The sequence below is a fragment of the Parasteatoda tepidariorum genome, chromosome 3 (genome assembly GCF_982258835.1).
Source record: "Parasteatoda tepidariorum strain Cologne lab strain chromosome 3, Ptep-v5.0, whole genome shotgun sequence".
NCBI lineage: Eukaryota > Metazoa > Arthropoda > Arachnida > Araneae > Theridiidae > Parasteatoda > Parasteatoda tepidariorum.
The window spans coordinates 117,934,383-117,950,315 of NC_141757.1; the positions used below are offsets into that span (position 1 = coordinate 117,934,383).

Sequence of the window (15,933 nt, forward strand, 5' to 3'; positions counted from 1 at the left end):
TACAAGGCTTACGAAATTATAATAATTACAAGAGTTGAACAGTGAGAGCCGTAAACTTATATTTGAGTCTGGTCGGTAACAAAATCACTTTAATTAACAGGAAACTCCAACTATAAATCGTATTGCGATTGGTTTTTTAAAGAGATTATTAAATTCACAATTCTGTATACAAAGTTTGAAATGCCTTAAAAAATAAATAATCAGAATACGAAGCATGTAACTGACGCTCGCTCAACATAAATGACAAATGAACTTTCGGAAGTATTTTTTTTTTAATGCAATGCTATTTAAAAAGACGAACTTGTATTTCTCTTTTTACACAGAAACTGCTTTTTATAACTAGCATCTTTACAATCAATATAAAATATCTACTTGCGAAAAACATTTTTGAGTTTCGTTCTAACGCAGCATTTCACATTTTTAAAAAAGCTTTTCAAAAAATAAACATTATAGTTTAATCTCTCTCAGACTTTTTAACTTTTTTGGAGAGTGAAACAAATTGTTGTTTTGATAAAAGAAGAGTTTTTTTTGTCCACGAGATATCGATTGTCTTGCTTGAGTATTTTTTATCCAGAGAAATGCAATTTTCTTTTTGAATGATTGCTAATAATTTCGGCTGTTTTTTTTTGCTATATTTTTTGCGCTTCACTTATTAAAAAAGCCTTTTAGATTACAATCATTTATACTAATAAATAAAAGTCTTTTTTATAATAATTTTAGTTTTTAATTAAATTTTTGAAAATATGAAAAGAAAATTATGATTGATCATTTCTATATAACACAACCCTTTTCCTGATGAAATTAATCATTACTATCATTGCGACGCACATGGTAAATCACTTTAGACGTAACTATTTGCTTTTAATTATAACACGGCAAAAATATTTTCACCCTAAATGTTACGTCATTAATGAGAAATTAAGTGATTTTTCTCTTAGTTATCTGATTCCAGTTGGAAAACAATGAACTCGCTTTAGAACAACATATTGATAGGCCACGTTTTTAAACTGATTAGATATCTTATGAGAGGTTTTTCGATTGAACCTATAAGTGAAAAACTATACAGAAAACTGAAGTATTCACACGGAAACAACACTAAGACAGAACGTGAGGCAAAAATATAACCTAAAACCTTCTAAAAGTATTGCACATACCTCAAATCTTCCGAACATAGTTTTTTTCTGAATTTTCAGAATCTTTTTCTAATTAACAGAGAAAAACACAATAAAATATATTAAATTGAATTTAAAAGACGATAAATTCAATTATTTGTAAACTTAAGGAAAATTTGTCATTTATAAAAAATAAATCTAGAGTATGTCCTATTTAAAGTCAAAGTTGACTGATATAAGACTTCTGTGCTTGCACTGTGATTACAATTACCCTATTTAATTAAATAAATACCAAATGCAATGTATTTTTCCTTATAAAATACCTAGTCAATCTATACAATGATAAGGCAAAATTTATGATAATTCTCTTAGATTTCATGTGATATAAATCTGTTCAAAAATTAGACATTCCATATATTGATGACAATTATACAGTGGCAATAACACTTGAAATTAAGTTTTTTAAACAAAAGATGTTTTAGTGAAATTTTGCCGTTTCTACATCTCAAAAGGTTTGCTCTCTTTAAGGTCATATGGTCAACATAACCCTTTAATAGATCAATATTTTGTCACTTTTTTTGCAGGCAGATTCTTATCGTACTTCTTTGTTAGTCTTATTATTCTACATCATTTGATAAAGCAAATAAAAACGAGCGTAATACGAAAATAGTTTATTTAAGTGCGAATGAAATTCACCTAATTACAGCTAAAAAAAATTTTAATTTGCTGCACTATTTATCACAGAACTTCTAAAACTTATATGCAATAGAGCTCCGACTGATTTTCTGTGACATCATTTGGCAAGGACACCGTGAATAACAAAAATTACACATAACCCGAGAAAACTCGAAAAGTAAGGCAGAAACGGGAAAAATTTCTATAACAATCATTTATACATGTATATATATATATTTTATTTATGCAACAGAAATTATTATTCCACAACTAAATTGTGTAATTGCTACTCGAGAAGAAGTGAAGAGATTATATCTAACTTTATGATTTAAATTAGATTTAATCGGGTATCTGGGAGTAATGTCACGCGTGTGCGTCAAACCTAATTGGCTCCTAAATCGACAAATGCCACGATTTACCTACGATGACGTCATTTGCTGGTATCTAATTATTGAAAAAACAAATGATAAAGAGAAAAATTAATACGTACATACTTCATTGAAGTACACAGACATAAAAGAGTTCAATTGCTCCCAAAAAAAACAATGATTGATCACTTGTTAAATAATTTCCGATATATTCGAAATGCTAGCGCATATTTCGCACCGAGTTGAATCTATACGTGGATTATTGAAAATTTACTTTATATTAATATCTTTGCTACACAGCCATCTCTCTCCACACAAAATGTAAAGTTTACCGCTCAATGTGGATAATAAAAATCACACTGTTGATGTAAACAGTTTGATTTGTTCATTCATTGAAAATGTTGACTATTTTCTGACAAACTTTAATGGCGGAGAATCTTAGCTAATCTAAAACTGTGTATGCAAATTTATCCTTTTACAAGGCATTTAGTTGTTGGTAATTAATGGCGAAATAACCGAAGCTACACTTATTAAAGGGAAAGCTTTCTCTGATTAAGTTTAATCTCTTAAATTTACGGTCACTCTTTCAGCTTACAATGTAACCGTCTTTTATCCCACTCAACGCCATTTCGAGAATTGTGTTTAAAACATTAATTACGCAAGACTTGTTATGTCTTACATTGTTTATGCCTGGGGGTACTTAACTTGTAAATTTCGGTAGATAATACAAAACTGAATCTAAGTCTTGATTGCATTTATTTAATTAGTTGAATGTAACTCACTGATAATTAAATATAATTATTTCTACAACAATTTTTTTAAAAATAAATAATTTAGAAAGTATTTTAAATTTTGGAAACCATTATTCAAATAATTGAAAGCAATACCTCACGTTCATTTTATAAAAAATATTTAATGTAATTCCGTGATAATTAAATGTAATTATTTTTATATCATTCATATTAAATATTATAAAATATTATAAAATATTTCTCAAATAATTAAAAGCAACAGCTCTCGTTCATTTTACAAAAAATATTGAATGTAAGTGCAATGTTGAGTCCATTAATTAAACGTAAAGGTAATGAAGTATAGTTCTTAAAATAATTTAGGGTATTTCTTCAAGTAATCATTGGAAGTTTTGCAAATAATTAAATGTAATAATTAAATTAAATTCACTAAACAATTTATGTAATTAAATCAATGTAATTTATTTTAAATTTGAATGCAATAACTTGAAAGTAATTCTTCAAACAGTTCATTTTATTATTTTTAATGAAATTCTTTAAAAATCTCAATATAATGAACTATTGTATAAGATTCTTGAAAAACAAATTTAATTATCGGTACTAATTATTGATTTTTTTAATTATTTAACTATGATCTCTTAAATATTTGAATTGAATATTTTAACTATGGTTCTTTAAATAATTGGATAAAATTCCGAAACTGAATACAGTAATTTGTATAATCCTTTAAATGATTGTGCATTTGTACCTTTCGCAATAGATGTAAATTTTAAAGCTATTTTCTAAGAAACAATCTAATAGAAAATAAAATCTGTGTGTTGAGTGTTTGGTTGTCGTGATTTTTTGAAATTTGATTTCTGATTATATTTATTTCCTTGATTGACCTAATTATTGAAATATTATAATTCTCTAAACTAAAAATAAATAATCAGAAATAACGCACCAGAAGTAAGTGGTTTCCTGAAATTTAAATTTCCTTTTAAAAACAAAATACAATTATCAGAAATAATCTAAAAATACTAAAAAAATTGCCTAAAACTCTAAAATTGCAGTTCAAGAATAACTTCCTAAGAACTGAAAAATTGGAATAAAGAAGATTAATTTTAGAATATTTAAAGATACGACCAAACTTAGTTTCATTTATTAAAGATCTCATTTTTGAAAAATCAAGAAAACACCAATGTACATCTCATTTCTTATTTTTAAAAGTGAAAGAACAATATAAGTTAACAATATACTTTTTAAATTTTTTTCTAACTTTAACATTTAAATTAATTTAATTTTTCAACCGTCTTAAATTTAACTAATTTTCAAAATAATTTATTTAATAAAATTTTAATTTTTTTAAATATCTTTGTATTCAAGTAAATTTTGTTACCATTAATAAATTTCCTCCAACTACAACAGGTAAGATGGAAGCGAAAGGATCATACTTTCGATGGGAATACATAAGGAAATGGGAATACATTTCTTTCGCGAACTGGTATAAAAAAGATAATTCTAAACTAGAAATAATTAAGTAGAACTTTTAACGTGTAAGGAAATCATAGTTTACATTTATATGTGTATTTGAAAAATGAATTTTGCAATAAACAGTATATTTTTAAAATTTATGCTATAATTATCTTTTGGAGTAAAATAATTTAACATGATTTTTATCTTTTTTTAATAGAACACTGTTTTGGAATATTAATAAAATTGATTCAACTTTAAATTGATGCAAAAATCAATTTGTGAACTGAAAGTTGTAATTGTAGCCTTTTAAATTTTCAAAACTCATTTAAATTATAAGTTTTAAATGTCAGTTGAAAAATCTAAAATAGAATTTAATTAATTTTTTGAAAATTCTTTATACTTCAAAAAAACGTTAAAACCTGAGCATTCAATTAAATTCAATATACTCAATATTTTTAATAAACGGCACTTTTGCCACGCCATTTTTACAAAAGAGGTGTTTTAAATACATTATTGTTAGTTACTTAAAACTTTATTGTTCTGCATTGATAACTTTTACATTTTTGAAGCCTCCCTCCATCTTTTGTTTTATATCGATAATAGGATAAAAGGAACATTTTAATTACTCGTCGTCGAGAAAGAAAAGATTTGACAAAGCTTGAATGCAATCATTTTTAGTCTTTTTATAACAGTAAAAGGTCAAAGTTATTGTACTGCATTAAAAAAAATACAGCAGATCTGAATTTAATTAAGAAACTTAATGCTTCGACTTAGGCAAACTTTTTTTAAAGTACTTTTTATAGCATTTACTACTTTATAGATTCTTTTCTTTGTGATTTATTGACATATTTATTCTATTATTATTTTCTCTTTTTTCTTCTTTTTATTTGTAATATATAATAGTAACAATTCTGTTGAATATGAACAAACATTTAATAAGACTGCAAGATTCTTCATTAAATTTATCATCGATCACATCATTTTAACCTCTGGCACTGGCAACAAATACTCAAATACTAATACAAGTATGCGAGGAGTTAAGGGTTCGATGCCGCATAAAAATCTAAACAAACTCATCTGTGATATACGAACCACGAGCATATTTCGTGATAGTTTTGTGCCGATGCGTATATTGTTCAACATTAGTTGTTTTCTGATTAAAGCCCTTATGAAAATTTAAGATATTTTTGCTGCTCATTTGAGGTTTTGCTTGGGATGTTAAGTTTGATTTAAGGTTTATTTGAAGTCGATTTCAAAAGTAACCATAAAAAATCAACTTATTAGAATTTTTAATCAAGGTATATGAGGTTGCTTTATTCTTACTGAAGGTTTTGAAGTTGATAGAAATCTACCATGGCTTAAGTTTTTTTCCAAGGTAGAGAGATTGTTTATGAGGTGTACGTGTCATTTTTCTACACTTCAAGAAAATAAGTACTTTGCGGTGTGAAAAACATTACCCTATTACAACTTAAATTATTGGTGAGCTATGTATTGGTGAGGTTGATTTTATGAGGTGTAAATGAAGTTAAAATTAATTTTTACTGATGAGGTTATTTTTGTGCAATACATAGCCTCATTTTGTTGTACAAAACATAGCCGTAAGTGTTTTTTTTTCACCCGTAAAACTCAAAACAACCTTAAAAACACCTTATTTTTTAAAAGGGGTCTTGCCTCTATCTTATACTCTTGAGCAAGAAAACGGTACGTCTCTTTAACACTAGTTGCTAATAATATATTGGGGGAACAATTGTAAGAAATTTTAATAAAAGTTGAATTATTCTTAAGGAGACCAGATTATGAGCCATGATTTAAGGGCAAATCAGCCGAGTATCCGTGAAAATATTTATGATTTGAAGGCAACCATATACGAGGCGTTTCTGAAATGAAAAGGTTCTTCACCGATAGCAGAAAAGTAAAAGTTTCTGCCCGTCCGTTGGTAACATGGACTGCAAATTTGTCTGCCTTTCCCCTGAAAGTTGTTTGTTATTTTTGTGGTGAGCCTAGTTTGAGCAAGCACATTTTCATAATGTCTGCGTTTATTCAGAATTCCGACAGGTGTAAAGTCCGTTCCATAATACGCTTTCTTCATGGAAAAGGATACGTTTTACTTTATTTTATAACCGTCGTTGAACAGCCGAATTGATTTTGGGTTTATGACTACTAATGTTCAACTCCATAACCTTGTAAATTTGGACCCAATTCAAAAGACAAGGGAAATCCTGTATCAAGTTTTGTGAGTAATTTGACTTTGTGGAGGACTTTTCGATAAAACTAACACCAACATCAGGTGCATAAAAAACATAATTTCATCAGCAGAGGCTTCGCGGCGTGCTTAGTAAAATTCATTTTTAAAGTGTCCTCTCTAACCACGTTAAAAGTGTTCCTTATAACCAGATTAAAAGTGTCCCTTCTAACCATGTTAAAATGTCATTTCCAGTCACGTTTCCTTTTATAATACAGACATTTTAGAAAGATAAAATTTCTTGTTAAACTACAACGTGTAAGACAATATTTCATCGATTACACCCAAAAAAAAAATATGTTTATTATGAAGCTATCAACTTTGATCTGTAAATCTGAAAAAGTAACCATACAAATACTTGTTGTTGTAATGTTACAAATCATCGATGCTTTTTTTTAATACTTAATACAGCCCGAAATGCGTAGTTACGAAAATGGACGTAGTTACTGCTATGTAGATTAAGCTAACCATCGAAATATATATATATATATATATATATATATATATATATATATATATATATATATATATATATATATATACATGTTTTACGTCAAATAACTCGAGACGTTACATGTTAACTCCTTGCAAATGTAAACTATTTATTAATGAATATAATTATTCTAATGCCAGTGGTGTTGGACACAGCCAGTGTTGTCCGTGATTATGTGGGTACTTTGTATGATTCCTACACTCGTCATCGCATTCATTTAATTTCTACACAGAAAAAAATATTGAATGAAATTACTGTAATGTATGGTAATGATATTTCAAGTAGAAAAACAATATAATTTTGGTTAGAAAAACCAAAATATACTCTAAACCATTCATTCAGATAATTTTTCCGTTCAAATGGTAATGATTTACTGGAAGTTGTATTCTCTATTTAAATTATAGTTCTTATTACCACACATTTAGTAAAAAATACAAAGATGATACGTAAATATAACCGAACATATGGATTTTATGCCATGCTCTAAGGCAGTGTTTCCCAACGTGGGGCCCACGCCCCACTGGGGGGCAATATGATTGTTAAGGGGGGCAATTCGAAAATGGACTCAACAGGAGTTTAACCCTTTTGCTCCGGGGCATTTGAATGCAATGCTAGATTTCGGTGCCAAAATTGAAAGAAAAAAGCAAATTCTTAAATAATTGCGGCCAATAAATATTATATGACTTAGCGATTTTTTAAGCAACAAACCTAAAACGAAGTATCTGTTAACAGTCGATGGTAAAGCATTTGTGAGTTATTTAGCCGATATCTTTGAAAAACTAAATATATTAAATAAGCAACTTCAAGAAACAAATGAAACTCTTGTTGATGCAAAAGCGAAGATATTTGGATTCATTACTCTTATTGAATTATGTCAGAAAAATATTAATAACAAAAACTTTGAACAGTTTCATAGGCTCCAAAAAATGTGAAGTAAATGATACCGCTTTACTTGTTATTGTCGATCATCTGAAAATTCTATCGCCTGATTTACAAGAAAGATTTTCTGATTTAAAACAAATTGATTTACCAATACGGATGATGCAGTCAATGTTAGTGGATTTGTCTGATATATCAAATATGCAGTATCAAGAAGAATTCGCAGAAATGCAAAATGATGAGTCAGTTAAAACTTTATTTAATATAAAAGGAGTGATGGCATGGCTTTGTGAGGAAACAGAAATCAAATACATAAATTCAACCAAATGTGCTAGAAAACTATTGTTACAGTTTCCAGCTTCATATTTAGCTGAATGTGGCTGCAAATGATTTACTGGTAAAAAAAAAAAAAAAGAAATCGTCTGGATGTAATACAACGGGGAGACTTGAGACTGAAGCTAAGCAAATTGGAACCTAACATAAAATCTCTGTGCAGCAAGCATCAAGTGCAAGGATCTCAATAAATTAAAATATTAAATTATTATAGAAAAATCTTTATTAAAATTATTTCGAATTTGAATTTTAGTTTTTCATTATATGTTTTGAAAATTTACTTCCTGAGTTTCGTAAACAATTTCCTAGTGATTTATTCCTAAAACCTATTATTAAGTATTAAAAATTGAATTGTTCGCTTAAGAACAATTAAATTTTTTAATAATAAAAATTACGTATACGTTACATAGGGGGGCATAAGAATTTTAGAAAGGCGTAGGTGGGGCATGACATAAAAAAGGTTGGGAAACACTGCTCTAAGGTATCCTAATAAAGTTACTAAATTTTATCATATTATAAAGACTTATTTTGTTGTCAACTTTACCAAGGTGTTTCGGTAAAAATTACCGACCTCTTCGGTGTTCCTATAGAACCAGAAATATGATAAATTTTATCATATTCTGGTAGTTTTGACCATACTTTTTTTTTCTCAATGTAAAATTAAGCGGAAAAATGTTTTGCGATTCCTATAAGATTTCTTTACGTCAGTATTCTATCAAGGATTTCCGACATTCAACTTTAGTAAGATCTCAACAGTTTGAATTTTTAGAAACTTATTTTTTAGAGTTATCAAACAAATTTAAAATCTAACAAAATAAAATATTTTCTTCAAATTAAAGCAAATGGACCCTTCTAGATGTGAACAATAAAGATTTTAATCGAAAGAATTTAAAATCAAATTTCAAACGTTTGAATGTGCGATTATTGATAAATGAATGGATATATTATTTGTAAATTAATTTGTTTCATAGTATCTCTATAAAGAAAACAAAATTTTTAAAAAATGCGAATAAAAGCTTCTGTAAATTACCCCATCTTGCATAAAATTACAAAAAATCTCAGTCATCTTACATTAATGAAAATAATGCTTTAAATAACAAAATGAAACCATATTTAAAGAATTTTATTTATACATACAACAATAACGAATCTCTCACTCTCTTCTCGATATGAAAAATCTGTACACTCGTTTTCTTCACACGCATCTTAAAAGTCAGTATTTCAATCATTACTTTATAATTATGACCAAAAATATTCCTTCTCAAAACCAGTAAAATCTTCCATCATTTCATTCTATGATTCATTTACAAATTATGATCATCATTCATCTTACGTATGAATCATCAACTTATATATTGTAAAAAGATGATTCATAAACAGAGTAGTAAGAAACTGTACACGATATCAATTTTTTGTTGTTGTTTAAAAACACATTCATCACAAAGAGGACAGTGCTAATTGTTGAAATTACAATTGACACATGGGATCACACAGGGAAGTTTCAACACATTTGAAAATAACCCACATTGTCACCAAACATTTAGCAGTTGAACATCTTTGAACAAGGTCTGACTACGAAGTCTGAAATGAGAACGTAGGAAATAAAAGTAGTTAGAGGTTTCTATAAGTTTAAATATTTCACATAAAATTAGAAATAATAAACACATTTCGCTTAACAATTTTACAATAGAAAGGTTGATAAAGTATTTATTGCTTTGAAATAAAAAAATAAATATTATTTTCAACTCGGTGGGCATTTTATTATTTACATTTAGTTGGATTCTCAACTTAAAGATCAATTATTATTAATTGATTTTTGAGAAAATGAGGTAATATGGTAGCATTTAATTTGAGTAAAGATTATGTTTTTTTTAAACTAATTACACGTCGACTACAACAAACAAGTGAGTCATGTAAGTTGAGTGGTAATAATAGTTCACTGCAATCATTTGCAATTCTGTTTGTGAGTGAAACCAATGTTCTAAACGGACAGAATATTGTAACGAAAAATATTTATTTTGGAGTTTTAATCAAACACAAAAAATCATTGATGTGCTTATTTGAAAATAAATACCTAATATCAAACTGAAAGAAACGGGTTGATTGTCTTTAACTTCCAGTCAAATTCGGAAAGAATAAAAAGTTAATTGAGAATAAGCGATATTTTGCAGATCTTTTAACAATCTTATTATCAATCTATTATCAAAAAACAAACTATTCAAACGTGAAACCCAAAGACCACATACGAATAATCTTAAATGTAATCGAAAAAATTAAGTTTTATTTTTTCTAAGTGAATCCTAAAACTCAAGATGCTTTCGTAATGATGGCATTTATTATGCTTCTTTTATATCCTTAGTAAAAAGAACAGAGTGAGTATATACATTAAGAGTTGAAAATTAACATTCAAACAAGGATAAGGACGAAATCGATATCGAAAGCTAACAAATCCTTGCTAGGGAAGGAGGAACTAAAAAAGTCAAAGCTTGTTAGGCTGTCTACAAAAACATAGAGAATGAGAAATATCATTTTTTGATAACTTCAAAAAAAATAGTATTTTTTTTAAATTTCTCTTTCACAAGGTTTCAACAGTCATATATAGACGTGATTAAGGAACACCCTATTTAAGCATTTTGAAATTTGTTAGGCTTTTTAAATTGCGAATTTTTAATATCGTGATTGTATTTTAAAATTCATTTTCAGAATCAGACTTAGTTTCAGTATTATCTTTATATTTTGCTCTACTGCAAACTACATTGAGAAATACGACTCACTCTGGAATAAGCGTGCATATGTAAATAACAGAAGCAAGTAACCAGAGTAATACAATGCAGTCGACAGAAGATGCAGCTTCTCCATTGTTTGTCAAAGTTTTTAAGTTGGATCCTGGGCCGAGATGGCAGGTAATCTAGACTTAAAGCTACATGAGTGTTTTGCAACAGTCAGCGGAAGAGAGATGGGATATAGCTTCTCCGAAGTAGCGATGGAAATCGAATATTCACGTACGACCATTTCAAGTGTGTACCGCAAATATCTAGAATCCGGTTTGTGACCGTATAATGATCGGGGAAGAGTTAAACTACTAATGACTGACTTCAATGCTGGAACATTAGCTCGAGAGAATTTCAACGGATCATCTTTGACTCATGCCTTAAAACCCCCTCACGGATAGATTGGATGACACGAAACTTTAAGAATGCCATCATTACCATTAGACTGCTTATAACTTGATGTGATTCGTTTATTCCCGTTTTGTATCGGGTGGATACAGTATAGACATATAGTGGCACGGAGAAAATTTCATGAATCTGTAGCTCCTATATGTTAACAGGAGACTGTTCAAGCTGGTTAGACTTTGATCAAACAGGTTTTCAATCTGGTTTGGTATAGCGGATATGGGATTATATAGTAAATGAGTATATAGAAGTATATATGGGTCACGTCTATATACCCATATATGGCGTACATGGGTATATGAGACTCCTGGTAGATACAGATACAATTCTAGCAGACATAACAGGTCTTGGTTAATTGCATCAGGACAAAGCGATAACACACACAAATCGAGATCTGCCACCAGCTCCAGTTTTACTTTTCTGATATTCGATACTCCCTTTGGTCAACTAAATCCCCAGACATGAACTTTATTGAGCATATTTTGGAAATCTTGTAATATAATGTCCAGCAGAGACATCCACTTTCATGAATTTCTATAAACTTGAAGATTGCCTTATAGAATTCAAGGTAAAAATTGCCTCCGCACATTTTCAACATTAGTCGAATTTGCGTAACTTCGGGATGCGACTATTAAGCCTGCTCGAGGGGTGTATCAGTTTTTGCTCTTCAGTGTAAGACCATAACCTACTTGTTGTCCAAAAACTTTTTGATATTTTTTTTATTTAAAATATTATCTCAAATAGAGAAAAATAGCATTTTTTTAGAAAACTGTTTTAAAATGGCGAAATTTCGAAAGCTCTTTGAATCAATGGTTTGAATTTCCAATATCAAACATACATTTTAAGGTTATTTAATAATTTCAATGTAATATTAGTTTGTAAATAGATTGTGGAGGAGTTGCGTATTTACAGATTTCTTGAAAATTAAGCATGGTCTTGTTCCGAAAAATTAAATCATTAGCAAGTATTTAAAATAGAATCCCAGTAAATAACTGCTTCTCAAAAATTTAAAAATTTTGATTAAATTCATTTTAAAATGCATAAGTTATAAACGAAATTCAAATAAATTTTTAACACATTGTATACAAATAAAAGCAAAGTGCTTCTGGACACGAGTTTTGTATTTACATTTAATTTTTCTCCTTAAGTAAATATATTCACGGAAATAAAATTTACAAGCATGCAAAACTGCGTGTTTCTCTCAAAGTATAAAATAAAAAATTGCTTTATTTTTCTTCCTCTAAACTCACAAATTTAATAAAAGTAAGCTTATAACCTGATTTCCAAAAAAGTAAACGACAGAATATGTTTTCAGACAGCAAACTAGTTAATAAATCTACCCAAAGGGTATCAATATAATAATTCTAAAATGTAATATGATTTTAAAGTTTTGCCTAAGTAGTTCTCACATTTGTTTTCATTATTTAATTTTTCTTCCTCGCTATGGATAAATATTATTTAATATGTAGTGAAATTATTTCAACGATGCAACAGTGGGCTTTAATTTTGAGAAGGAGATACTTTCGTTTATTTTGGAGTGTGCATTTAAAGTGTAACCTAAATTAAAGAACTGTTTTTATTTAACACTTGTATCGATTCCCAAACATTTGTGAAAAACCGGACCTTTCTGTAGATCCCAATTAAGAATGGCGTTGCTTGAGATCCCAAATGAATAAACTCAAATTTTTTAAATTGGTACTCACCATGTTTTCATTTAACGATGAGAATTCGGGGTTGAGGACCAGTATTGTGGCATTGTACTCGAGAATAAATACTAACTTCTTCTCCCAGTATTTGTTGCTAAAAAAAGAACGATTGAAATACATGGTTTCAGCAGATGTCGTAAGAAAATTAAAATCTATCATTATATAGACTATCAAATGCAATCGGAATGTATCAAGTGAGCACATGCTTAATAACCCACTACCTTAATCTGATAAAACGGGTAAATTCACAACAAAAGTTGATACTGGAAACTAATAGAAATGAATATTGGACAAAATAAAGAGGGAACCTTGAAGTCACGAAAATAACTAACTTTTATGCACGTTTTTATTTAAGTGCATTAAAATAGAGCACTTGCAACTAGGCGCATAGTGGTGTCCAATCCAGTGGCTTCGCATGGCGCGTTAACGTTATAGCTTAGACTTGAGTTTATTATCACGCTCAATCAATTTTCAGATTAGATTTAATTGGATATCTGCAAGCTTTGTCTAGCGTGTATGCAGAATTTGATTGACTGATACACGCGTGACGTCTCTTGCATGCATCCAACTGCTTGGTTTTTTTTGTATATAATATTATAATGAGAGTGATAGCGAGTATACAACGACTGTTTTTTTCATTATCTTTAGTAAATAAAGTAAATAAATAAATAAAGTAATTAAGAGATGATTTATCATGGTAATAAATATTGAAAGATAAACTTTTTGAAAGAAATATATTGAATGATAAAAAACAGGTTTTTCAACTTTTCACATACCCCCATAGGTCTTTTTTTCTTTTCGTTTCGTATTCGCCTGAAGTAACATGCACAGATTGCCGAGATGACAATTACTGAGACTGCAACAATTGCTCCAGTGGTTATGGCGGATTGATACCAGTTACCTACGTTTTCATCTTTTTTACAAAAATAGAAGGAAAAAAAAATATTATTAAAAAAATTGCAGCTGTATTCTGAAATGCATAAAGATGATTGTTCATTGCTATACAAAAGTACAATTTCAATTATAAGTGAATTTTATTTTGAGAAATTAAATAATAGTCAGTACAATAAGGAATTTATCTTTTAAACTGATCAAAGCTTAAATCTATTACTATTATCCATTTGTGCCTTTTAAAACTGTCATTATACCTGTTAAAGTGAATCCCAACTAAAACAGTGATAAATTTTACTCATAAGAATTTAGTACATGATATCAATATTACACTCAGTTTTCATCAATATTGCATAGTTTGAAGATTTTAATATGCAAATGTGCAATATTGTTGATTTACCATTGCGTCTGAAAAGTATTGTATAATTACGAACTTTACGTTTAAGGCAGTATAGTCGCATTCGATGTTGCGCAATTAAATTCTACAATCAATTAAATTTAATTCCCAGACTAAATATTATCTGTATTAGTTGGGCAAAATATCACGATTTGATTTTGTTAAGAGAAAACCAAAATTTCTACAAAAAACAATTTTGGTTTCATGATGCAATTTGCCAAAAAAAAATCTTAGCCTACGCGAGAGTTAGTCCCTGAGCTTTTTTTATTATGTAATATATATTTTCAGATAGTAAGTCTTCTCAATACTTTTTTATGTGAAATAGATATATATAGATAGATGTATACAATCGATACATACAATAGATAGATACAATGTGTTTTATTTTTCGTTGAAAGCAATATAATTTAGTAAATTCAATAAGGAATTGGCATTTCCCCCCCTTTATGTTTCCTCAAACAACCTATCAATCAAGATAATGCTATAGGAGATATGGTTCGATACATTTCTATTTGTACTAATAATATTTTGCAGCACAACCTCAAGAAGGATTAAAGTAATACATTCTTTGAAATTCTGTTTTGTGAAAGTAAGAAATAGAGTTAAGTAAATACATAAACTATTTGTAACTCACAGTTTACCTAACAAAGATTGCTTTGTTATGCAAAATATTACAATTTAATAGAGTATATCTGTAGAATTCTAGAAATAATTTATGAATACTTCAGATTCATATTCATGAAGTAATTCATAAATTTCAAATAATTCAAAATGATGTATTGTTTAAGATTGCTACTATCAGGGTAAACTCTCTTTGCAGAATATTCAGGGACGAAATCTTTCGGTGATATGAAAGCGTATGTTTTAAGTATTTATATAAGCACATGTCTTTATGTATACAGTAATTCAATGAAAATAATAAATTAGTAACTGATTAAAATCGATATCAAGGAAAACTTTCTCTGAATATTTTAAGAAACAACTCGAACATCAGCATTATTCATTAAAACATCTTTATTATTCATTCCGAGCATCGCAAGGCTTTATTTTATTTTATTTTTATCTATTAAGCTTTATTTTATTTTATTCTTATCTATTAAGCTTTATTTTATTTTTTCGTATCAGTCGTAGGTTTATTACATTAGGTTATTTATTTATATTGAGTAATTTCGTTCAATCATGTCAATTTTGTGCCTTCTCATTTATTCGTCTTTTTTTAAGAGGCAGACATACAATAGGTTGTTTTGATTTAATAATTTTGAAGTATTTGCTTTACATTAAAAATGGCGCCTTCAAACAGCTTCCCTTGTTCTATTCAACTCTTTTTTTAATATAGTTGTCAATGCATATTTGAAAAAACTTAACTACGTTTTTTTTATTTGAAATACAGGACTTTAAATATATATTTTTTTTACTAATTTTTTGGCCTGTGAATTTTTCAATATGCTAAATCTTTG

At 28.5% G+C, this 15,933-nt stretch overlaps 1 protein-coding gene across 1 annotated transcript in view; it reads right to left on the bottom strand.

Moving 5' to 3' along the window:
• Positions 1-9,414: 9,414 nt before the first annotated feature.
• LOC107454871 (nephrin) overlaps positions 9,415-15,933 on the bottom strand; it is a 69,018-nt gene continuing 62,499 nt past the window's right edge. Inside the window, exons 10-12 of the mRNA XM_016072203.4 lie at positions 13,965-14,101; positions 13,186-13,282; positions 9,415-9,887 (exon numbers count right to left, since the gene is read on the bottom strand). Of these exons, the coding sequence (XP_015927689.1) occupies positions 13,193-13,282; positions 13,965-14,101 (227 nt within the window). The 3' untranslated portion in view covers positions 9,415-9,887; positions 13,186-13,192. The remainder of the gene's footprint in view (positions 9,888-13,185; positions 13,283-13,964; positions 14,102-15,933) is intronic.